The sequence below is a fragment of the Siphateles boraxobius genome, unplaced genomic scaffold (genome assembly GCF_051911475.1).
Source record: "Siphateles boraxobius isolate OS27281-9 unplaced genomic scaffold, OSU_SipBor_1 1, whole genome shotgun sequence".
In the NCBI taxonomy this organism is placed as follows: Eukaryota; Metazoa; Chordata; class Actinopteri; order Cypriniformes; family Leuciscidae; genus Siphateles; species Siphateles boraxobius.
The window spans coordinates 12,186,729-12,212,690 of NW_027508699.1; the positions used below are offsets into that span (position 1 = coordinate 12,186,729).

At 38.9% G+C, this 25,962-nt stretch overlaps 1 protein-coding gene across 2 annotated transcripts in view; it reads left to right on the forward strand.

Annotated features, from left to right (window-relative positions):
• pde4bb (phosphodiesterase 4B, cAMP-specific b) overlaps window positions 1-25,962 on the forward strand; it is a 75,429-nt gene that overhangs the window by 1,695 nt on the left and 47,772 nt on the right. Inside the window, exons 2-3 of one of the 2 annotated variants that reach the window (XM_077209197.1) lie at window positions 8,320-8,445; window positions 20,696-20,916. In XM_077209197.1, coding sequence (XP_077065312.1) covers window positions 8,404-8,445; window positions 20,696-20,916 — 263 coding nt within the window. In that variant the 5' untranslated portion in view covers window positions 8,320-8,403. Of the gene's footprint in view, window positions 1-8,319; window positions 8,446-20,695; window positions 20,917-22,034; window positions 22,379-25,962 lie in introns of those variants that run through there. The other variant, XM_077209205.1, reaches the window with a different exon arrangement.

The following is a 25,962-nucleotide window of genomic DNA, read 5'->3' on the forward strand; positions in this document are numbered from 1 at the left end:
TTATGATCCTAAAAAAGCCCAGAAAGAATGTTAGATATTGGTTTCACCCCAATAAATAACTAAATGGGAACCATGCATTAATTGGGAATAACTCATATTGTTGTATATTTTGTTTTCAGGTATTATTGATGCAAACACAACAAACTTTTGGCCCCCGAAATGATCTGGAAGTGTTAGTTTAAGGTTCTAAAAAACCTAAAAAGAACATTCTTAGAATGTTAGATATTTGGTCCACCCAAAAAATAACCAAATGGAACCTTATAGTAATGTTAGGGGAATAGCTCATATGCCCTTGTTGTTTATTTTGTTTGTTGGCAGGATCGATGCAAAAACAACTAACAAATGTTGGTACCCTAAACGTTCTCGGAATGTTAGTTTATAGTTCTATAAAACCTAAGAATGTTCTTAGAATGGTAGATAAAAATAAACAAATGAGCGCAATACACTAACATCAGGAGAACAGCTCATGTTTTTGTTTTCAGGCAAGATCAATGAAAACACAACTAACATTTTGGTCCCCAAAATGTTATATGAATGTTAGTTTAAAAACCTAAAAAGAATGTTCTTTAAATGTTAGATATTGGTTCCACTCCAAAATAAATAACCAAATGGAAACCAGAAACTAACATTAGTGAAATTTTCCATGAAAAGTGTTGTTGTGGCCCTCTTGAGGTGAATATATAAAAAACATCCATCTGTGTGCATCCCAATCAAATAATAGCTGCAGATTTTAAATGGGACGTGTTTTTGAGATCTAATTGTCTGAAGTTTATGTATAAACATCAGGCAGTGCATTTATCTGAAATGACCTTTTGAGGTATTATAACCCTATTTGTTTTGCTTGGTGTTACATGATGGACTGTCTGTTTCTTGCATGTAATTACATAATCCTTACATAACTGCCGAATCAATAGTGACATGGAACAAATCAAAGTTATTAATGTAGATAGAGAAACAAAGAGTTGGCAACCCCAGAGGCTGTTTGTTTTGTAATGAGTTGTTGCAGTGTGCCAGTGAATTGTATAGTTCACATGATAAGTCGGTGATGTTAAATAATTATACTTAGCATTGTGAGTACATTAATGAGTATGCATCGTATATCTTGACACTGTGTTGTCCTGAGATTGTTTACAGCACACAGCCAATGATTGTCCTGCAGGCCAGTGAGAGACATCAGCTAATCTGCTTGTGATTGCTTTTGCCCACAGGATATTACAGTTAGTCAGGGCCTTCAACAGGGGGTCCATGTTGGGATTGTAAACAAATCTCAAACAACCTTTTGTGGTTACAATAAAAAAATTAAAAATACATTAAGTTGCTGAAAGTTAAGCTTTGATATCACAGGGGGGAAATACATTTAAAAAAATGAAATATATTAAATAGAAAACGGTTATTTTAAATTGTAATAATATTCACAATACTAATGTTTGTAGTGTTTTTGATTTAAAAAAAATGCATGGCTTTTTTTCAAAAACATAAAACATTGATATCAACCCCAAACTTGTTGAACAGTAGTGTAAATTCACACAAAAGTGTGTGTAAATCATTATTTTAATTATTTAACATTATTTTATAGACCTTGCACCGACCCCCACCCCTTCAATTAGAATTAATGCTTTTTTTCAGGTCAGGAATTACAAAAGCTTTAAATAGTTTGTGAAGCTTGATAACAATAATTGAAATGCTGTTTAACAGTTAGGCTACATTACTGTTCAAAAGGTTGGTTTCCAAATATTCTCGATATCGATACCAATACCTTAACTTCGAAACCTGTTCCTGAACGACTCTTTTTTCCACACCAATTTTGTGGAATGTAACAAATACAATAGTTACAATAACAAATCTGTGCCTCGTTGTTAAAACATCCAGTTTCATCCTGGAATCAATTTAACAGGCTAATAGTTTGCTCCATGCTGGATGTGGAAATCATTGAGTAATTCATGGTGTAATAAAGAGTGACCCATGTTGGCTTCTTAATTGTTCTCTAAAGTCTTGACATGTCATTACATTTTATGCAAGGTTGAGAGGGCCACGTTGCTATAGATACAAGCGTCACCACGCTACATGGCGAACCAGTAGTGTTGTTTCGAAATGTCTTTTTCAGGGTTCAGTGTAACTCGCACTCCATTAGGAATTGAGTCGGTAGTATTGTCAGTGTCACACTCAATTAATGCAGGTAATTGTTTTGGAGATTAAAAACCCCACTTCTCAGAGCTTGTCTGGAATTAAAATGGTTGGCAGAACAAAAATAAATAGATCCAACTGAAGAAGTAACAAATCTCTGAGACCCTACATCTGTAAATATTTTGCTCTCCTCCATACATAAACATTAAAGCCAGAACACATTATTTTATCGACCAAGTAAACATAACCCGTGCTTCAATTCAGGTCAGCGGTGGGACAGGAGGTGGATATAAACAAGCGCTGGTTCTGATAATAAGATTGTGGAGCTGGTGAGCACCATGGAGTCTTTGTTTCAGCTCAGATAACATATTGCGTTTGACTCAATACACAATACACGTCTGTATTGTGGATACGGAACACAAAATGTGAACTTTTGGTGTCCAGCTATGGATTTTATGAGGCAATACAATAAGCTGTACTGCTTAAAGTCAAATCAAAACATCACAAACTACATGTTGTTTTAGCAATATTGGCCAACATGACCAGTTTTGATGGCTTTATAATAAATGTTATGTTTTTGAAATTAAAATATAGATAATCACATCCCAGCTTACCTGTTCACACCTTTCCCTTTATATGATTACAGGTCATACCTGCTTTTTATAAACTAAGTAAAATAAATTTCCACCTAATTGAATCCATCACCCTATGTTCTGTTGTAATTTAGCATAAACTAATCTTTTATCTTAGGAAAATCTGTCCAACAAATTGAGTACCACCACTAAATTAGAGAAAGATGAAAAAAACTGAAAGTTTTTTGGGTAGTGAATGCAGTTTCTTTGTCACTACGATGACTTAGCCTAACCCTAAATGTAGATGAAATACTAAGGGGAAGAACACACAAAGATGAAAAATAAGAAAGTGTGGAGCAGAAATGTAAATTGGCTAATCAAGGTTCTGCACAAGAGGCCATGCAATCATTTTTCACCTAGTGCATAAAAACTGCATGCAAGTGAGATAGAATCCTTCAAGACCTCATTACTTATATCCCCGACTTAAACTTCAAGTACTTTATTTGGGTTGGAAAAGGCAAATAAAAGGCAAACAGTATACAGTATCGTTGATGATTTAGGCCAACTGTCTGTATTATGAAACCCTGAATTTTATTTAACGAAATGATGCACATGATAATGTAGAAAAACCAATTCAATTTACTTGTGAAAGGGTTGGTTGACCACTCAATATAATGTAATACTGTAGTGTATACTGTAACTAGCTGGGGATCAAACTAGAGGCTCTCAAGCAAACGTCCAAAGGGGCCTCAAGATATAAAACAAATAATAAAATAAGCAAATATACAACTAAAAATCAATAACAACCATTGAAGAACCAGGGTTCCTATGGTCTTGGAAATTCTGGATAATTTTATGTTTTAAAGCATAATTTTAAAAGTGTGATTTGGAAAAGTGATGTTAATTGCTAAAATCCTAAAAAAAACTCCATTGGCGTGTCTAACTTAAATAGAATACACAATTTCCCAGTTATGCTGAGCTCAAACATTTAAAATTTTTATTTTTAAAATATTGGTCACACTTTAGTTTATGGATCCAGTTCTCACTATTAACTAAACTATTAACTATGATTTTGCCTCAGTAAACTCCTCATTACTGCTTATTATTAGTTAGTAAGGTAGTTGTTAACTTTAGGTATTGGGTAGGATTAAGGGATGTATAATATGGTCATGCAGAATAAAGCATTACTATGTGATTTATACGTACTAATAAACAGCCAACATCCTAGTAAAATGCATGCTAATAAAAAACTTTCACTTTTTGTATCATTCTGCCTGCCTGTGTTTGCTCACTGCCGACATAATGTCAGTCTGTGTATTAATGGTTGGAATTTTTCAGTGAGTCCTTCTTATATTGTTACATCAGTAGATGTCTTAATGAATGAGTCATTGAATCATTCACTCAACCAATTCATAAAAAAATGCTGATTTATTCCCAAAAATAAGCTTTGGTGAAGTAGTTATTGAATCATTCACTTGATTTGTACAAAAACACATGACCTGGTTTCACGGTTCTACTGAAGCTTCGTTTTGTAACTAAATGTACGTTACAGAATATTAACTTTATGTTTAATAAACTGTTGTATAAAAGCATTATCACACAATCGTGCTGCCTTCTTGTTACTCTAATGACCCAAGGTGTCATTGCTAATTCTAACTAGATGCTTTCGAATTAGTAACGGAGGCTCTGTCTCATCTTTTGAACTAGCACAACACACAAGAGATTCTTTGTTACAGTCCTTTGTTATTCCTTGTTTATTTATATGCTTGCAGGAGTGTGTTATGGCCATATATCAGCTGTGCTTTTGCTCATGTGATATTGCTTTAAAAAGATTTATCTTAGTAGAAGTAGCTTTAAACCTATCATCTTGCCTTGTTATTTTGCATGCGGTCATAAATCAGTGTGGTTGCAGTCTAAAATAGATCAAGTCAAGGTCAGTTAAGTTTTTTGAACATTCAAGCATGAAAACCTATACTAATAGACCCTTTGTAAAAGGGCATAATAGGCCCTCTTTAATTATCAATGTGTGCAAAGAGTATCCAGGTAAAATATAGTACAGGCAAAATAAGTATTTCCATGCCTTAGTTGGTTAAAAAAAAATGATGCTTGGAAAAAGGAAAATGTTTAAGCTGGACAGGGATCTCAAAGGCAGGGGACAGAGCCATCTGGTGTGGCTCAGGAACACAAAGTCATACAGTGTTCCAGTCAGACTTCTGATCTCAGTGCCAGTAATGAGACATTGTTATGGCACCGTTTGAAGACCGTGATTCACTGTCATTATCTGACTAATCTAAACAAGTTTTTAAGAAATCTGCTACAAGGATAGGCAGATATTATTAACAAACTACTGTGTATGCAACGATTGCATGTAACCGAATATTAGTGTAAAAAAATTTTTTCAAACATATTAGTCTATTTCTTTTTGTTCTATTTCTATTATAAAATCAAACCAAAATAAGATAATTGAGCAGTGATTGAATGAAAATAATGTAAGACAAGAAGACAAAAAAAAAAAAGGTTTTACCCAAATGCTGTCAAACGCCCTTGCAGTCCTTTTGCGATTCAATGGCCCTGTCCCACATGGCATCCTAAACACTCGCTGTCTTCCTACGAATCCTCACTTTCGTGACGTAACAGCGCTTTGACCGTCTGGAAGAAGTCTGCTTCGGAGCTCGCATCAGTGCGCATCGAGGGCGCATATCGACTGCTCGCGAGCACCCTTCTGAAACCTAAAATGACTAGGCCCTGTCCGAAATTGCACACTTTATATGCACTTTTGGTCTTGTAGACTTACAATGGCTGCCGCGTGCTCATGTCCGTTAAGTCCATGAGATTAGGGTGTCCCATTTGTCATTTTAGGTTTCAGAAAGGTGCTCGTGAGCGGTTGATATGTGCCCTCGATGGGTACTTTTGCTGAGCCCACACTGAAGCAGATTTCTTCCAGACGGTCAAAGCGGCGTTACATCACGGAAGTGCGCACTCGTAAGACCGTGAGGGCTTAGGGTGAAATTTGGGACAGGGCCTAAATGGGATACCCTAAGGTCTCATGGACTTAATGGACACGCACATGCGGGAGCCATAGTAAGCCCACAAGACTGAAAGTGCATATGAAGTTTGCCATTTGGGACAGGGCCGTAGTTTACCTAGAGCCAGCATTTGTGGAATCCGTGGGCTTTGGTAAATCACATAAAAATCAAAAGCTTATGAGCCTAAAGGGACACCCTACGGTCTTATGGACTTAATGGAAACATATAAATGACCGCTATTGCTAGAGCACATGTGCACATCAGGTGCACAAAGAAAAATGTATATATATATATATATATATATATATATATATATATATATATATACACTCACCTAAAGGATTATTAGGAACACCATACTAATACTGTGTTTGACCCCCTTTCGCCTTCAGAACTGCCTTAATTCTACGTGGCATTGATTCAACAAGGTGCTGAAAGCATTCTTTAGAAATGTTGGCCCATATTGACAGGATAGCATCTTGCAGTTGATGGAGATTTGTGGGATGTACATCCAAGGCACGAAGCTCCCGTTCCACCACATCCCAAAGATGCTCTATTGGGTTGAGATCTGGTTACTGTGGGGGCCATTTTAGTACAGTGAACTCATTGTCATGTTCAAGAAATCAATTTGAAATGATTCGAGCTTTGTGACATGGTGCATTATCCTGCTGGAAGTAGCCATCAGAGGATGTGTACATGGTGGCCATAAAGGGACGGACATGGTCAGAAACAATGCTTAGGTAGGCCGTGGCATTTAAACGATGCCAAATTGGCACTAAGGGGCCTAAAGTGTGCCAAGTAAACATCCCCCACACCATTACACCAGCACCACCGGCCTGCACAGTGGTAACGAGGCATGATGGATCCATGTTCTCATTCTGTTTACGCCAAATTCTGACTCTACCATCTGAATGTCTCAACAGAAATCGAGACTCATCAGACCAGGCAACATTTTTCCAGTCTTCACCTGTCCAATTTTGGTGAGCTCTTGCAAATTGTAGCCTCTTTTTCCTATTTGTAGTGGAGATGAGTGGTACCCGGTGGGGTCTTCTTCTGTTGTAGCCCATCCGCCTCAAGGTTGTGCGTGTTGTGGCTTCTCAAATGCTTTGCTGCATACCTCGGTTGTAACGAGTGGTTATTTCAGTCAAAGTTGCTCTTCTATCAGCTTGAATCAGTCGGCCCATTCTCCTCTGACCTCTAGCATCAAGAAGGCATTTTTGCCCACAGGACTGCCGCATACTGGATGTTTTTCCCTTTTCACACCATTCTTTGTAAACCCTAGAAATGGTTGTGCGTGAAAATCCCAGTTACTGAGCAGATTGTGAAATACTCAGACCGGCCAGTCTGGCACCAACAACCATGCCACGCTCAAAATTGTTTAAATCACCTTTCTTTCCCATTCTGACATTCAGTTTGGAGTTCAGGAGATTGTCTTGACCAGGACCACACCCCTAAATGCATTGAAGTAACTGCCATGTGATGGGTTGATTAGATAATTGCATTAATGAGAAATTGAATTTTTCATGTTTTCCATCATACCATAAATTAAGTTAGCTAAATTAAACTCGCTAAATTAACTAACTAGTGAGCTTTATAATACCTAACTAGATTGCTTAATGTTGTTAAAGGTAACTAGCTTGCTAAGATCGTGAAAAGTTTAAATAACTAGCTGAAACTAGTAAAATGTTAACTCGCTAAATGAGCTAGCTTGTTAAAATTAGCGATCCTGATTGCTACATTACCAGACATTAGACAAGATGCAATATATAGGGTATTTGCTCATGTGCAAATCCGTTGTAAAATGGTTCTTGGCGGGTGGTCCATTTACTTTTCATCTGTAATGACATAATTTAACACCCAATGTGCGATTTTCAATATGTTGTCAGATTACAGTTACTGACATTAATTAGAAGCTTTTTTTTTTAAATGTGGAATACATTTACAAAATTGATCAATGCATGGGTCTGCTTGCCTTTGTGCAACAGTAAAGAGCCTAAAATAGAATAAACACCCATTATAATCACCAAAGCTTTCTACACTCAGTTCTGTTGATTATAATGGGTGTCATTATCTTATTTCTCTGAGCTATCCAGTGCTGTTTCATCGAGCTGCTGTCTTGCAGTATAGATAGGGTTCAGACTGCACCAAGCACTAAAGAACTTTTCACCAATGTAAGAGTGACAAGCAATTTATCGAAACATGAGGACAGGTGCTATCACGTACAAACAAACAAGAATAAGTTTGGTGTCAGTCAGTGTACAAAACACCCAAAATGTTATTTTATTATTAAAAATATTTTTTATTTTGAGTTTGTTTTTTGTATTTCAGTAAACGAATCTAAACAAGCCTACAATGTACAATGAAACTGTGTGCTATTTTGTATTTTTGAATGAAGTCAATGTGAAATACACTATCATATTTTAGTACATCCTAATGTTTATAATTTGATTTGGTTTTTATTGTCTTGCAGTTTCATGTTATTTAACACAAGAAATGAATATCAAAACTGAGACAATAGTGACTTTTAATTTATAAATTGGCCCAGTGGAGGGTTTGATGAAACATTATGCTAATGATTTTTTTTCTTCTGGCTACAGTTCACAGCAGAAGTCCATTTGTATGCCGGCGGAGAGTCCCAGGAGACAGAAGAACCTTCTGAGCTGTAGCTGTCAACTGAGAACATGAGGAAGAGCCGGAGTGTTTTGGCAGTGACACCTATTGATGTGAGACATTTTACTGTTGCGCTTAAACATGAATAGAAGATAATGCTACGCAGTGATTTCTTCACTCCAACACACACAGGAGCCAATGCTATTTAGATGTTTAGCATAATCACTTGTTGATTTTTGCCCTTTGTTAACTTATACACCTACATATGTTACATGAAGAGATACAGTCAGGTTTTCTGTGCAATAACATGTTATGCTCTTCGATTTCAAGAGAAAAAAAAACTAAAAAACCACAAGCTCTAGGCAAGCGTGACCACAAGAACATAAACAACCAATTAAGTACACATACACAAACCCACACACGCATACACATATTAGTAATAGCTATTTATGAGGGACATGGAAAGAGATGGCAGACACCATAAAACCTTAACAGAGAAAGGACAGAACAGAGATGAAAAAAGGCAGTCAATCATTTGTGTTATTCATGTTTTTAATTACCTGAACTCTGTTGCTTAGGCTTAACGTTTTACAGTCTTTTCATTCTAATTTACATAAATTATGTTATTTACACTCTGTTTAAAGGAGAAGTGTTCTTCCCCTTAGTATTTCATCTACAATTAGGGTAGGCTAAGTCATCGTAGAGACAAAGAAACTGCATTCACTACCCATTTTATTTCGGCGGAACTTTTTTCTTTTGTCCTTCAGGAATTGATTAAATTAGGAAAAGTGCTCCCAGTAACGTTAATAGAATGTTTGCTCATTTGGTCTTTAATAATGTTCTTAACACAAAAACAATATTTATACATCGTTCATGGAACGTTTTTTTAAAGTTCCCCTGTAGTTAATAATTTTATCCTGTAAAACTCATCTTTGATCACCAAAATGAAGTATTTAATTTTGAGGTGATTTTGTGAGTGATTAAAAGTGAGTGATTTTGGTAGATTGCGAAGACATTTTTTTTTCTTTGGAAAATGTGCACTAATAAATTGTTCACAATAGGACCCAATACATTTTTCGAGTAAATTTGGTCAAAGGGGATTTCATGTTGACTTTATTATGCAGAGGCAACTGAATTGATTTAGAATGTTAAACCTGTCACTCAGTGATGCTTTCAAGACATTGTTCTGTTTATTTAAATAACCTAGAGCTTCTGGCTCAACCCATGGCATGCTTTTGAAACGGAACAACCAGTTTGTCTGAAAAATGATTAATGTGAGTGTATGTTTTGTGGAAGCCGCACTGAAAGTGTTTGGGTAAACGGTTATTTATTCTCCATCTGGTGTAGCATTAGTCATTCAGAAATTACATACATGACCTTTAAAAAAAGTTATACTCAGTATTTTCTTCATTTATATATTGCTAGCCAATATTTTGTCTTTGAAAAGTAAAAAAAGCAGTTACATTGTTAATTTGAGGTAGCTTTCAGCAAAGCCTTTTGGAGATGGAGAATTCATGAACATCCATAAAGTTGTGGATTAGGTTACTGTATAGAGGAACAGTACCTTCACTTGTTTGCAAGTATGTGCACAATAAAGTGAAGTAATGAGGCTGATATTCAAGGCTATTCTCCCCTCCTTTCGCTATCACTCAATGAAAGCTTTACCCTCGCCTCTCCTGCCTATGATTAACATCCACATCTGCACAGTCTATGGCAGCAACCTTATAGGGTTTGCAACCTCTTCATTGAAATCCTTCTCTAGAACAAGTGCATCTGATTAGAGTGGAGGCTGAGTTTGAGCTTTTCTGCCATTCAAATGTTGAAAGACTGCAAAAAAAAAAAAATTTAAACATACACACTATTCATACTGCGTTTATAGGACCTTATACAATCGTTCCAGGGCAACCATGAGGCTTTCTAATGTACCACCTGTATTATGGTGGTTAGCAGTACAATAAGGAAAAAAGCTAATTCCAGTTGAGCATATTGAAGTATAGAGTATATAAGTCAAGTCAACTCACATTTATTTATATAGTGCTTTATACAATAGAATTGGTTTCAAAGCAGTAATATACCGGAAAACAACAGTGTTAATTTTGCAAAATTCATCATGAAACAAATTCAATTTCAGCTGTAAAGCAGCTTTACCGAAGACAATAGTGTCATTATTCTGCTCATTTTAGTTCAGTGTTGATTCAGTTCAGTTCAATAACAGTGCAAAGTTAATCAGTTATGAAATTATTAATAAAGAAATTATATCACTTAATGAAATATAAAGTTATAAATTGTAAAATCTGAAACATGGTCAACAAAAAAACTGGCAGTTTTTTTACTGTAAATTTAACGGGAAATGTTCACAGTGTACAATAAACAGGGATCTAAATATTTTTTCACCGTATTATTTGTTAACTGCAACAGTGGAAATTTTTGCAGCTGGACAAACATGTCGCATGACTGCCGCGAGCTGTACTTGTCCAATCAATGTTATTGACATTGTAAATGTGCAAAAATAGAACGGAAGTCCAGTGTACGATGAGAAATCATTTTAAGTGTGTTAAGCCAACGTGACACTCATATTACTAATATATTACATATTACTATTAATACTAATATGAGCTACTTCCGAAATTTGTATTTCAAAGAGCACACAATAATTTGTCAATTTCTAATTTGACACATATTGAACCATTAGTAGACTGGTTTTACAGTTCTGTGAATGTGAGTCAGAAGGGTTTGCGCTGTGACTCTCACATGACCGCAGGAAGAGGACATGCTGCCCATCTGTTTCTCTAAGCTACAGGAGAGAGTCTGTTCTGTCAGATGCTCATGATCTCTTAGGGATTTATTGACTTGTGCATTAACTGTTTCCCCAAACTGAAGGGCATAAAGTAACACCATTATTCCACTCTTAATGGGCAGCCACATTTTTTCCACTTTAAATACTTGAAGTGGATTTTGGGAAGCCCAAAGGAAGCAAAGCATTGGTTTTCTCCAGTTGTATGCAAACCCAAAACTCTATCCTCCCCTCTGGAAACGCTGGCTGTGCGTGTTTACTGACAACTCTTGTTGCTTAACCCTCAGTCAAACTCATTATTAAAGGAGTCAGAGTGGTTGCCAAGGTAACTCATCCTCCCAGCGATCGGCCGGTCTCTGGACATAGTGTTCATGTATATCTCAATTTATCTTTTATGTATTTGTTTACTTATTTATTAGATCAATGCCTATGGGCAGTGTTACCCTTCACAATGTTCCTCTTAATTGAACCAATGAAAATTTCTCATTTTCTCTCTTGTCCTCAATGTTGTTCTCATTCTCTCCTGAGCGTAGAAGCCATCAGGGCTTTAATGCTGTCTGAACTGAGGCGACATCACTTGTACTGCATTGGCTCCACTGTTTGTAACATCTGTAAAGCGTGACATGATTATCAGATGATTCTTCATAGACTTCTCATGGGAGTCCCCTGTCCTTTCAATTAACTTCTCCTCCATTAATTGGGCCCTCTCATTTATATGAAGTCATTATTTCCATGGCCTTCCAATGTTTGTGTATTTTTTAATGCTTAAAGCTGCAGTCCGTAAAAATTATCCAAAATAAATTTGAGCAATTACATAACCAGCCAGTGTTCAAAACTATTTGATTGCTTTAGCTCGATTCAAAACGGTAAGCGTGTAATGATGTTTTTAATTCCAGTGGTACTGGCTAGTAGGCTATATTGCGTGTGAGGATGTTGGACGTGGAGATTTATAGCCTTTTCTCACAGCACTTGATATAATTAAACTTATCAATTTGATGGCGGATCGAGAAAGGTTCATATGACAATCACCAGTGACAACTGGAGATTCACATTGTAAAATGCAAAAGAAGTCGGACATCGGAGTGGCTACAGAAAAAAAGAGACTGCAAACGGGCCCATGCGAAAACAATAAATACAATAAATATCGGAAGGGCATTAAATGTAGTCAAGCAATGCTGATGTTTTTAACATTAACAATTTGAGATCAAAGTATAATTTTCATGGTTTGACGTGATATGACAAGCGATCGTTGGATTTAATCAGCGCGATTTACTGCAATACTTTTTTCCCTTAGTTGGTCAGAGCAAACGTGGATGTTACTTACTTGTTCAGATAACATTTTCCGGTGAAAATTCTTATGTTGGTCATACTTCCAAAAAGTAGAATCTGTGATTCCAAATGACAGTATCCACACCGGCACGGTGATTGACAGCCGCACATTCTCCTCAAAACATACGCGCTGTGCTGTGCCGAGGCACAACCCACGTAAAGTATATAATTCCGCGAATAACTCCAATTGCAGATTTCGAACAGAGATGGCGACAAAGATGAAAAACTACAGACCTCAGCTTTAATTTCACAGTATAACATTCTCAAGATAATACATAAATGTGTGTATATATACAATTAATGCTCCTGAGGTGTGTGATTAAATGCAGTGGCTGATGAAGTGCAGATGGTAAACAGGTGCAGGTGATTAGTATTCGGGAGATGAAAGTGCTGGAGTGAAGGTGGAGCTTGGTGAATCCGTGACAAATATACTTTTGCTCATTTAAAATTCTTAATTCATAATACGAATAATATGTAAGGATTATTCAATTCAATTTGATGGAATTTTACTACATAATTGAAATTCGTGATTCTTAAAAAGTGCAAAACAAATACTATATTTAAATACTTAATTTCAGTAATATATATTTTTTTCACATGGCAGTCATTGGAAATTTATATGTTTATGCATTTATTTTTGCATTGCGGAAATGAAATGGGGTTCTTCTCATGCGTAATGGAAAACCTGTAATGTAGGAATGATAATTTGTTCTGGAAAATATTTTTGTATAGTAAAATTGTCATTAACAATGCTTTTGTACAAAAAATAGTCACTAGGGATAGGTCAAATGTGTTTCACCACGGTCAGCAGCTGTGCATTGTTATGCAACATCAGCAGGTGAACGAATGAAGCCGTCACATACAAGGATTATCAGTACAGTACAGACCAAAAATTTAGGTTCTGAAGAAAAAGGACTCCCTTGTCTGTCGCTGAATTATAATGAAAGGCCTTGGCTCCTATTGTGCTGGCTCTGTGGGGCCATTAGACCAAATATAGAAAATGTTATACCTCACAGCACTAAAACTTACATACTCCTATTTAGTGCAAAACATCACAGTGTAGCTAAATGCAAAACACTATTGCAACCAAATGATGTGAAATATAGGCTACTATCCTCAAAAATGTTATGATCACACTTCCTTATGATAGAGTTTGATTTTTGATTGTTCGGTCGACGGGTGTCTTACATGCTGTCTTACATGCGTTTCATGGGGCACACACGCACACTAGCACACACACACAAGGTCTTTGCTCTCTCCCTCTCTGCCATGCGCGCAAAACACGGTTTGGAGCGCAGTGTGTGAAAGCTCTTGGGGGGAGATTTGAACTAATTTGCAGGGCATCAGGGAGCCGTTATCAATATGCGGGAGACTCGGGATGTCTGCGAAGCTTACGATAAATGGCACAGCAGCGGCCGGTGCTGTCGATATGTTTGTTTGTTGTCCTCTCATATGTGGCTGCGCGCAGCCAATACATAGTTTGTGTTACGTAGGCAGGTTATACGTAACGGAGGGAGGGGAATAACAGCGAGCTCATCAGACGTTTCCTAAAAATAAACATTGTTCACGAGTCCCGCAGCTCGAGTCCGAGTCAAGTCTAAAGTCTTTGGAGGACGAGTCTCAAGTCGAGTCTGAAGTCAGCGTTTGTATGACTTAAGTCGCACTCGAGTCCGAGTCTCATACTCGAGTCCCCATCTCTGGCTGGCAGTGGTAGTGGTTCTGGGTGTCAGAGCTGATGTTGTCTTCCTTGACAACTCCTACGGTCAAGGAGGATCCTCACACCCACAAGGTGTTACCGATGAAGTCAATAAGGGGGCTGTGACCCCCTGTTTTTCAACAGCAGCATTTTGCCTAAAATGTCATCCATCCCACTCCAGAATATGTATTTTAGGGCCTCATCATGCCAGCGTGCCTCGTGGTACAGCTCAAGAAACTCCTCCAGGTACTCCTCCAGTGTACGGCCCTTTTTCACTAAGCAGTCCATGTTGTTCTTATTTGAGTTTACTTGTCTTTGTCTGGGTCGGCTCTTCTGTCACAGTTGCTGTGGTAATCAAACACACATGAAGAATAATACTCTTTCTATAATCTAAAAAATCAAATACACAGGAGGTCGTTGGAGAATAAATAAGCAGGAATAATAAATAAGCAAAACTATACGCAAAACAATGATGGCAACTGACCAGGAGTAACAGAAACACAGAGCTATATACAGTATACAGGGGACAAACAAAGGCAACTAAACTAATTAGTAACTAAGGCTAGGTTTAATCAAGAACTAAACTGAAAGGAAACACAAGAAATAGAAACACAAGAATGAAATGACAACCAAACATACAAGGACATAACCCTGACAATATAGATATGTCAAATGACAAATTGTACTGTATATTCAGTTAGTCCCTATTTGTTGTTGTATAAAAATAAAAAAATACATATGATCATACTATAGCATTGCTTTAGAATTCATGAGATCCACCCAATTCCTGCAATTGCATACAGCTCTCCATCATTGTGTTTTATAGATATCCCGGAGTTATAGCCTTAAACTCCTGTTGATACTCAAGCAGTCAAACAGAAGCAGTAGCTGTTTTCTCTCTCTCTCTCTCTCTCTCTCTCTCTCTCTCTCTCTCTCTCTTGATCTCTCTCTCTCTCTCTCTCTCTCTCTCTCTCTCTCTCTCTCTCTCTCTCTCTCTCTCTCTCTCTCTCTCTCTCTCTCTCTCTCTCTCTCTCTCTCTCTCCCTTCTCAATTTCTTGATTCTCATCAGTTATCCCTGTTGTATGGTCCCAATCTACAGGCTGTGCTCGAGGAATTCCTGGTAACACTCTTCTCTTCCGGGCAATTCTAATTGAACTATAAACATATTTTGTGGTGATATATTCAGTGTCCTGCTAAAGGCTGTTAAAAGAGGATGTTGTCCAGAGGCAACACTGACAGTGATATGGAATCACTGTGAGGGAGCCAGACATTAAACACGCTGTATCTATAAAGAACTGTCCAGGAGATAGAGTCAACATGCTGGAGTAGGAGAAACAGGAAAGGGCTCTATATATCAGTCATGTAGCTCAATTGAGAGGCTCACTCCCTAGAGCGCCGCAGATCACCCAAAGAAACCTAACCTAAACCCAACCTAAACAAACCAAATGTAGCGAACTAGCTCAATGAAATATTAATAACCAATCATAACTTGTTATAATTGATTATGAATATTTGGGTCAGTTAATCAGATTAACTTGATGTAGCTACATTAACATTACAACCAATTACTCAGTTCATTCTGTAAACCCTCAAAATTGGTTATTAATTAATTAATAGAAATGTACATTTCCGGGGCAAGGGAAATGTTTTTCTTACTAAGTACTACTAAGAGCAAATAGTCAAGATCTTAATTGATTAGTGACTCCGGATATGAGCTTGAGGCACGGACAACTTGAATGGAAAGACAAGGGCGCAGCCTGGCACAAGCTTGGGGTCCTTAGGAAACTTCTAGTTTAGCATCATTTTCACATCAGGACTTCTCAGGAAGGACCAAGAGAAATAGAGAGCTAAGAGACTCAAGGGAGTCAAAAAGCCAAGAGGGTCCAGAGAGAGAAAGAGTCCAGAGAGAGAGAGGCTGATCTTGATCAGTGATTTTTAAAAGGGTGAAGATGTCACACCCTCTGGAGGTGTGTGAGCCAATCAGAAGTTGTCCCTTTGGAGGGAGATTCTACGACTCTTTGTGTTCGATCAAGACATTTGAATCTGTAATTTCATTGGTTGTTGAAGCAAAAGAATCTTCAAGATTCTTATAATACCCATGCGTCACAAAGTTAGCAACATAAATTAACAAATGGGGAACGAAGATTGGAGTTTATAGAGACCAAATATGCCACACGAGAAAAAAAAAACATAAAAGGAAAATCATGAGATTTTAAAATTAGATACATGTTTATACATTTCTCAAGTGGTTATATATGGACTATATAGGATTAGCAGGGTTTATTTCTCCTTCTCAGTAAGAATTCAAGAAGAGTCACATCTCTCAGGAATTCCCTTTTTGAGGTCGTAAAAAGGTTCTTATCTATGTAACAGGACACTGTGAGTGTCCGAGTTCTGCCAGTGGTGTTAGCTTCGGGGGAAGTTACACAGATATTTGTTGAGAGAGTGGGTTTACCGGACTTTTCATTAAATATAATGAATAATTTGTGTGTGATTGGTCCAGACGCTACACAAATCTGTCAATAACAAACTCAGATTTTCCATCTTGCTGGAAGGCGGCAGTAGGGACACCTATTTTTAAAGCAGGTGATAGGACTCTTCCATCAAATTATAGACCCATAAGTATCCTTCCAATAGCATGAAAAATTACAGAAAGGGTAGTTTGTGATCAATTAGTTTCTTATTTAAATGAAAGTGAAGTGAATTTACACCCAATGCAATTTGGATTTCGAAATAATTATCCTACAGAAACGGCGAGTTAGTTTTTTTGTCAAGAAAATTAGGTCAACTTGACAAAGGTGGTGTTGTTGGAGCTGTGTTTTTAGATCTTGCAAAGGCATTTGACACAGTAAATCATAACTGTTTAATCTCAAAACTTCAGAATTTTAATTTATCTGCTACTGCCTAGACGTGGATGAAAACATACCTGAATAAAAGGAAACAATGTACAAGAGCGGTTGAAAAGTGCTCTTCTTTTGCTAGCTGTCCTATAGGGGTTCCTCAAGGGTCAATTTTAGGACCTATTTTATTTAGTATTTATATTAATGATCTCCCTCAAGCATGTCAAGGTGTTGATGTTATAATGTATCCAGATGATATTGTGCTTTTTACTCATGCAGGAACTAAAGAACTAGCTGAAAGCAAACTTTCATCTGCAATGGCGAAAGTCTCAGATTGGTTAAAAGTCTTGTTTGTCTCTTAATGTAAGCAAAACAGTTTGCATGTATTTCAGTGTACGAAAACAGAACTTGGTGAATCCAGACATCATATTTAATGGTGAAGCAGTCAAATCTGTGATGCATGTTAAATATTTAGGAATAATAATAGACCAACACCTGTCTTTTAAAAACAAGAAGGGTTATAAATAATGTTAAATTTAATTAATTTTTTTTAAACATCGGACACCAGCTGTCACGGTGTGTGTAGGCAGGAAGCACTAGGAGACGAGGAATAACTGCTAACAGGAATTTAATATACAAAAACTCAGGAACTGCAACACTTACAACCATATAAACGCAATAACCGACCAGGAGTGAGGGAGAACACTGGGTTTACATACACAGAGAACAGATAGGGGAACAAGACACAGCTGGGGCAAATTAACTAGACACAGGTGACTAAACTGAGGACAAACGAGGAGCGGGAAAACTGAATAGGACTAAACCAAAACACCAAGCAGGGGGAAACCCAGGACACACATGTAACATTACGCCCCCTCCCAAAAAGGCGTGTCCCCATGCCGTACAAACACCAATGGGGTGGGGGGGTGGGCGCCCTGGAGGCTGACGAGGTGGAGGCCGATCTGGAGCAGGAAGCCTCCAGGGCGGAGCAGGACGTGGGCGTGGCCAGGGCAGAGCAAACGAACCCTCGGGCGTCCAGGGCGGAGCTGTTGGACCCTCGGGCGTCCAGGGCGGAGCAAGACGTGCAGGCGGCCAGGGCGGAGCAGGACGTGCAGGCGGCCGTGCCGGTGAAGACCCTACGGGTGGCCGTGGCGGTGAGGACCCTTCGGGCGGCCAGGGCGGAGCAGGACGTGCAGGCGGCCGTGCCGGTGAAGACCCTACGGGTGGCCGTGGCGGTGAGGACCCTTCGGGCGGCCGTGGCGGTGAAGGCCCCTCGGGTGACCGTGGCGGTGAGGGCCCTTCGGGCGGCCGTGGCGGTGAGAACCCTTCGGGCGGCCGTGGCGGTGAGGACCCCTCGGGCGGCCGTGGCGGTGAGGACCCTTCGGGCGGCCGTGGCGGTGAGGACCCTTCTGGTGGCAAGGGCCCACGGCGAGGGTCCTTGGCCCTCCCCCCCCCAAAAATTAATGGGGAGAGTGACTGGGTCAGGAAAATGTTCAGGACTGGACGGAACCAGCGGTGAAAGGGTCTCTGGGCTGGACGGAACCAGCGGTGAAAGGGTCTCTGGGCTGGACGGAACCAGCGGTGAAAGGGTCTCTGGGCTGGACGGAACCAGCGGTGAAAGGGTCTCTGGGCTGGACGGAACCAGCGGTGAAAGGGTCTCTGGGCTGGACGGAACCAGCGGTGAAAGGGTCTCTGGGCTGGACGGAACCAGCGGTGAAAGGGTCTCTGGGCTGGACGGAACCAGCGGTGAAAGGGTCTCTGGGCTGGACTGAACCAGCGGTGAAAGGGTCTCTGGGCTGGACTGAACCAGCGGTGAAAGGGTCTCTGGGCTGGACGGAACCAGCGGTGAAAGGGTCTCTGGGCTGGACGGAACCAGCGGTGAAAGGGTCTCTGGGCTGGACGGAACCAGCGGTGAAAGGGTCTCTGGGCTGGACGGAACCAGCGGTAATGGGTTCGCGGGACTGGACGGCTCCAGCGGTGAAAAAGTCTCTAGGCTGGACGCCGTCCAGCCGTGAAAAAGTCTCTAGGCTGGACGGCGTCAGCGGCGAGGGCTCTGGGCTGCACGGCGTCAGCGGGGAAGAAGGCTCTGTGCTGGACGGGACCAGCGGGGAAGGCTCTGTGCTGGACGGGACCAGCGGTGAAGGCTCTGTGCTGGACGGGACCAGCGGTGAAGGCTCTGTGCTGGACGGGACCAGCGGTGAAGGCTCTGTGCTGGACGGGACCAGCGGTGAAGGCTCTGTGCTGGACGGGACCAGCGGTGAAGGCTCTGTGCTGGACGGGACCAGCGGTGAAGGCTCTGTGCTGGACGGGACCAGCGGTGAAGGCTCTGTGCTGGACGGGACCAGCGGTGAAGGCTCTGTGCTGGACGGGACCAGCGGTGAAGGCTCTGTGCTGGACGGGACAGCACAGAGCACAGAGGAACTGCAACACTTACAACCATATAAACGCAATAACCGACCAGGAGTTAGGGAGAACACTGGGTTTACATACACAGAGAACAGATAGGGGAACAAGACACAGCTGGGGCAAATTAACTAGACACAGGTGACTAAACTGAGGACAAACGAGGAGCGGTAAAACTGAATAGGACTAAACCAAAACACCAAGCAGGGGGAAACCCAGGACACACATGTAACACCAGCTTTCTCAATCAGCTGCACTACTTTTTGAACATACTTTGATTCTCCCTCACTTGTCGTATTGTATAACAACTTGGTCACAGGCAGGTGAAACAACACTTAAGCCTGTGTACTCACTTCATAAACAAAGTATGAAAATGCTAGAAAAAAACAAAGGGACTGAAAACATCATCATTGTACTAATTTGAAAAGGTTACATTTTTTGAATCGTAATAAATTTATATTTTATACTTATGTATGCCTGATGTACAAAATTATTCATAATCTTGTTCCCCCTCTTAAGGGATGCCTGGCCCATAATGGAAGTGCCGGTAGGACTAGAGCATCTGCTAGGGGAGATTTGGTCCCGCAGTATAGAAAAACAGCTTTGGTCAAAAATACTTTTTCAGTTAGAGTAGTGGGGATATAGAATTCCTTACCCATAAATATCCGAAACATTGATAGCTTCACAATTTTTAAAAACAAGCTTAAGTACTGGCTACTATCAGAACAAATCTGCAACCACTTATGACTGTGTTTTAAATGATCTGTTTTTATATACTGATTTTGTAAATGTTACATTCCTGAATATATGTATTGTGAGGTTTTGTTTACCTGCCCAGGGACAGCAGATGCAAATTAGCTTTTAGCTAACTCTGTTGCAATTACTTTTAATTGTGCATTGTCCCTGTAAAAATAAACAATAAAGTAAAGTAAAGTAACCAAGAGAAGAACATAAACTTTGTGCCAAGCTTACTGACAAAGTAAAATTAAAGTTCCCATAATAATGTGTTTCATAAAACTTGTGTGATTGTAAAAATAAGTATAGTATGGGTGGTGATGTAGAAACAATTTTCACTCTTTTTTTCACTGGCTAGTGAATTGATTGGATTGATGATGTCAAGAAGAAAGGACTTTCAGAGGCATGAACATACTAAAGGATATTGTAAACAGTCCATATTCTTTGCAAATATTCTCTCATTTGTTCATTTATGTATTAATTAGTTAATCGATTATCATGATCCTATTGTGTGTAGGTGTTTCTTAAACAGTGGATACATTTTTGCTCTATTCTTATTATGTTAGGACAGCAAGGACCTCTCAGGATCTACATCTTCAGGCGCTACATTGGGCGTGGATCTCTGGCGAGGCCCCCGACGGCACTCAGGAACCCTTGTGTTGCCGCCGCTGTCATGGAGACAGACAGAGAGGGCCCGCAGTCCTCAAGAAGATCACGTTTCCAGACCCACGTCACTGGGCTTCATTACTCCACCACGTATAGATATCACACTAGTTCCCCCTGATAGGTAAGCTCAATTTTGAATGTAACAGCAAATACAACATATGAAATTATTTTAATTGGCATTTTATTGTACTTTGCAATATACAAAATACTACTAATAATTGTAGTAATAATAACAATATACAATGCACTAAGGATTGATGAGCTGCTGGGTTCATGAATATTAATCATGTTGTCTGTGTTCATTTGAACTGATTTGCTGAAACCAAAACGGGACGGTAATAGATCCCGGGTCGCCAGCCAATAAGATTGCAGATTGTGCATTAGTTCCGCCCACTACCAGAGAAACCGGCATTTCTTTTTTAATTTAATAATGTTAATTATTCTAAACTTTTGACTGGTGTGTGTGTATATATATACGACCATATATAAATAAAAATGTTTAAAAAAAGTTGAGCTAACTTAAAAAAATAAGGCAACTTTTTAATTTTTTCTACAGTGTATAGTAGTGTATGTTTAGAATTTCATAGAATGCTCTCTTTGATATAGTGTAGCCTATCCTGTTATTGAATTCTATAATGATGTCAAATGCTGAATGCTTCTTTTTATAGAATTTTGTCTTGACATGACACTCAAATCACAGTTGTCATGTTATGCATGATGACTGCACAACTACCTTGTGTTCTATTGAATCGGCTTATTTCACATTTCATTCTGCTCACTGTAGCCCATCATAGCTGAAGTCATATTCCTTTGAGAACATGCCAAGTTCACACTACAATAAAATGAACGACAGATTATATTTTTGTGGAATATACATAATATATGTTATCAATTAACCCTTAAGTAATCCTGTAAAATAAAATAAAATAAACCAGTTCACGTAGACCCCATTTACACCTGGTTTTACCATCTGTTTTGGGTGATACTATCAAAAAAAGTCAGCTGTGAAACATTGCTGTTTAAACTTGGTATTAACATTAACAAATGTCTCACCGAACTCGCCTCTCCATCCGCACCTGTCTGTCTGTATCAAGTTCATACTCCATCTAAACTGGGCCAAGTAGGCTGCACATGTAGAAGTTCCAAGAATGTTCCAGAAAGGCGACTCTTGGGAGGGGAGGGCGTTCTAGTCAGAGGCCTAACAAGTAGGCAAGAGGGGAGGATAAAGGGAAAAGGGTTGGATTGAAGCAGATTGTGACAGAGACTGAATGTAAACAGAGTCGGCCTACATAGCACCTCAACACACACTTCTACAGCTGGAAACCGCTGGATTTAAGGCTTAGGGCTTTCACAAATCTCTGTGTATGACACTTCCTCATGGATCTAAAAGAAGATTCTGACATTAGCCCTGTCAGTCAAGGGATGGAGATCAATTTGGACACAGGCTGTCAATCTGATGTGAAAGAGCACACAGCTGGTGCAAGAGACTCACCCCAGAAATCCCCAGGCATGTTCAGAAAGCTGGTGGTGAATAAAACTGTCCGCCAACGCAGACGCTTCACAGTGGCTGTGTCTCATACCTGGTAAGACTCAGTGTTTGCAGCTTTGTCTTGCTCTGTCCTTGCTTTAATTGAGTCTTACTGTGATCTTTTATTGAAATCAAAAGCCCTTCTTAAATATATTTGCCACCAGGATGGATGATTATTGTACTCTTTAATCTAGGGAAATTTGTATCATATTTAAGTGCAGCATTTGTGCCTTTGGACATGAATGAAACCTCAAATTGGGTGGTTTATTGATGTGCTGTTATTACTTTTCTACGTAATTGGATTTTCACCCAGTGAGCTATAAAATGGGTTCAAACAAATCTATCGACCATCACTGAGGGAGGTATCCAAGCCATTTCTAAGGATCGGAATAGTGAAACAGTGACCGCCTGATTTTCCTGAAGTATTTCTCTGTAGGCGTTGTTTAGAGATATCTAAGCAATAAACAAAACCAACAAGCTCTGAAGGGAATAACATCATTACATCTAAATCAAAGTCAATACATCATTAGCTATGATCTGAAGCAAAAATGTATATAAAATAGTATATGAAAACCCTCATCTCATGAAACATTGAAAATAATGTGATCAAATCTATAACAATTGTTTAATTTAAAGAAAAACCTTTGATGTAGCAAAGTTAAAGCTCAGGAAAGAAGGAGGCGGGAAATGGCGAACATGCAACGAAACTTTAATCTCATAAAATAAACAAACGACGAAAGTAAAGCGGCAGCCCCTCATGGATGGCTGCTGCATATAAACATAATAAGGCACAACATAGTCCAGGCCTGGTCCTTCACTGTCGCCACTCCTCCTTTTATCCTTCCAAAGCTCCTCTATGAGAATCTCGAGACCGGCCTCGCTCCGTTCCCACGGCTCTTGGCCCCATCCTGCTTACCCCAATTGTCTTAAAGCCAACAATTAAGGTCTAGGAAGATCAAAATTAAGTTTAATAAATACAAAAGTTAAAGTTAATTGCTATATTTACATGAATACTGTGTATATTGTATGCATGTATGCGTGTATACTGCTGTTCAAAAGTTTGAGGTCAGTAAGAATTTTTTTTTCAAAGAAATTAATACTTTTATTTAGCAAGGATGCATTAAATTTATCAAATAAAAGTGACAGTTTAAGTGTCACAATTATGTTCTGTCTAGTCTGCACCTGTTCTCGTTAGTCCCTGATTAGTTTACTCAAAAAAAATATCATGGTTTTCACAAAAATATTAAGCAGCACAACTGTTTTCAACACTGATAATAATAAGAAATATTTCTTGAGCAGCAAACCAGCATATTAGAATGATTTCTGAAGGATCATGTGACACTGAAGACTGGAGTAATGACACTGAAAATTTAGCTTTACCATCACAGGAATAGATTACATCCATCCATTCCACCTTAACCTGTGGGTTGCAGGGATGCTGGCCACAGGCAGCGGACAACCTGGATGGATGTCCTGTCCATCACAGGACTCAAACACACATTCACCCACACCTACAGGCAATTTTTTGTGTCAAATTCACCTTTGCTGCAAACCCACACAGACATGCAAATTCCACACCGTAAGGCTTCCTCTTGCTGTGATGCAACAATGCTACACTGAGCCACCGTGTGGCCAGAATAAATTACATTTTAAAATATATTAAAATGGCAAACAGTTCTTTTAGTGTGAAAATATTTAACAATATTAATTTTTTTTACAGTATTTTTGATCACATATATGGAGCCTGGTTGAGCACAAGAGACATGTTTTCAAAAAATCTTACCAAGTCCGACCCCAAACTTTTGAACATTGTGTGTCATTGTGCAATCAATGCATAATGGGAGTAGTCAAGCTTCTTCAAAGTAATACTTTCTGTTGATCTAACAGCAACTTTTAGTGGATCTCTGTTAAAGGGATAGTTCACCCAAAAATGAAAATTAGCCCATGATTTACTCACCCTGAAGTCATCCTAGGTGTATATGACATTCTTCTTTCAGACGAATATAATCAGAGTTATGTTTAAAAAATGTCCTGGCTCTTCCCAGGTTGATAATGGCAGTGAATGGCTGGATGACTTTGGAAGTCCATCAAAGTACATCTATTCATGATTAAAGTTCTCGAAATGGCTCTCCATCTGCAGGGGTTAATAAAGGCCTTCTGTGAAGTGAAGTGATGCATTTGTGTAAGAAAAATATCCATGATTAAAACTTTATCGACTAAAATAACTAGCTTCCGGCAGACGGCTGCATGCATCGACAAAGGCCAAAAGAGTAACACTTGAACTTGACGCACAACAAAATGACGCTGTTTCAAACACACAGGGCTTGGCAACCGCAATTGTCATTACGTTGTGCGTCAAGTTCAAGGTCCCCCTGAGACGCGTGGAGCACTTTAATCATGAATAGATGCGCTTTGATGGACTTCCAAAATAATCCAGCCATTCACTGCCATTATGAAGCTTGGAAGAGCCAGGACTTTTTTTTAATATAACTCCGATTGTATTCGTCTGAAAGAATATTGTAATATATTCCTAGGATGATTTCAGGGTGAGTAAATCATGGACTAATTTTCATGTTTGGGTCCCTTTAAGTTCCAACTATCCCTTTAAGGATTGCATTCTTGTTAAAAAAATTATTTGTTATGGCAAAAAATATATTTTTTAGTATTTCCGAAATGTTTCCTGGCTCTTTAACTTCGACAATCAATCACCCAGATCACCCTAGCAACATGCTAGCTACTACACAGAACACTTTAGCTATCACCAACAACACTCTAGCAGCACAGTGGTGAGTTTTTTATGGGCAAGCACTTTTCACATTTTCAGAAAAATTAAAAAATTAATTTGTGAAAAAAGTGTTGGGTCCACATATTCCCTGTAGAGTTTCTGCCCTCCAGATGCCACTTTATGATGATTCTGCACTTTCAGCAGTAACAAGACTCTTGCAATAGCTGCCTGTTACCACACACACATACACGTAAGAGGTGGTGATAGTTTCTAGGCTCTTCTATCAACCCTTGACGGCTTTTTATATCATTCTGAGTCTGGTGTCAGACACCCTACGCAACCTTCTGGCATAATGCCCAATGTCGTTTCTCCCAGTTCCTTTTAACCATGTCGCTCTGTGACCTATTTTTCTGTCAGCTGAGATTCCTTCTCAATGTCCTTTGTTTTATAATTGATATGCATTGTTTCTGTTCATTATGTCAACCCAAAACATACAGTTGGTTAGTATAGATATTGTTATAATAACTTAGTAGTAAACTATAAGCAGTGATCTTAATGATAAATCACTAAAAACATTCCAAGGTACAAAATAATTATTTTTAAGGCAGTTGTTACCACAATCACTCAATATAGGTAAAAACTTGAACTATCTATAAAAAACTATAAAAAATGTACTATCATGTAAAATATTTATTTTAATTAATGACATATCTAGTTTTCAACACTCATTGAGACCACAGAATGGTTTCATACTCACTGTAAGTTCCATCTATATATATAGATAAATATATATTATATATTAGTGCTGTAACTCGATTAAAATAAATTAACTAGTGAATCTCCAAATTAACAACAGATAATAATAATTAGAAACAGCATAAAGACAGTCTATTTTAAATATGTTTAATGCTAAA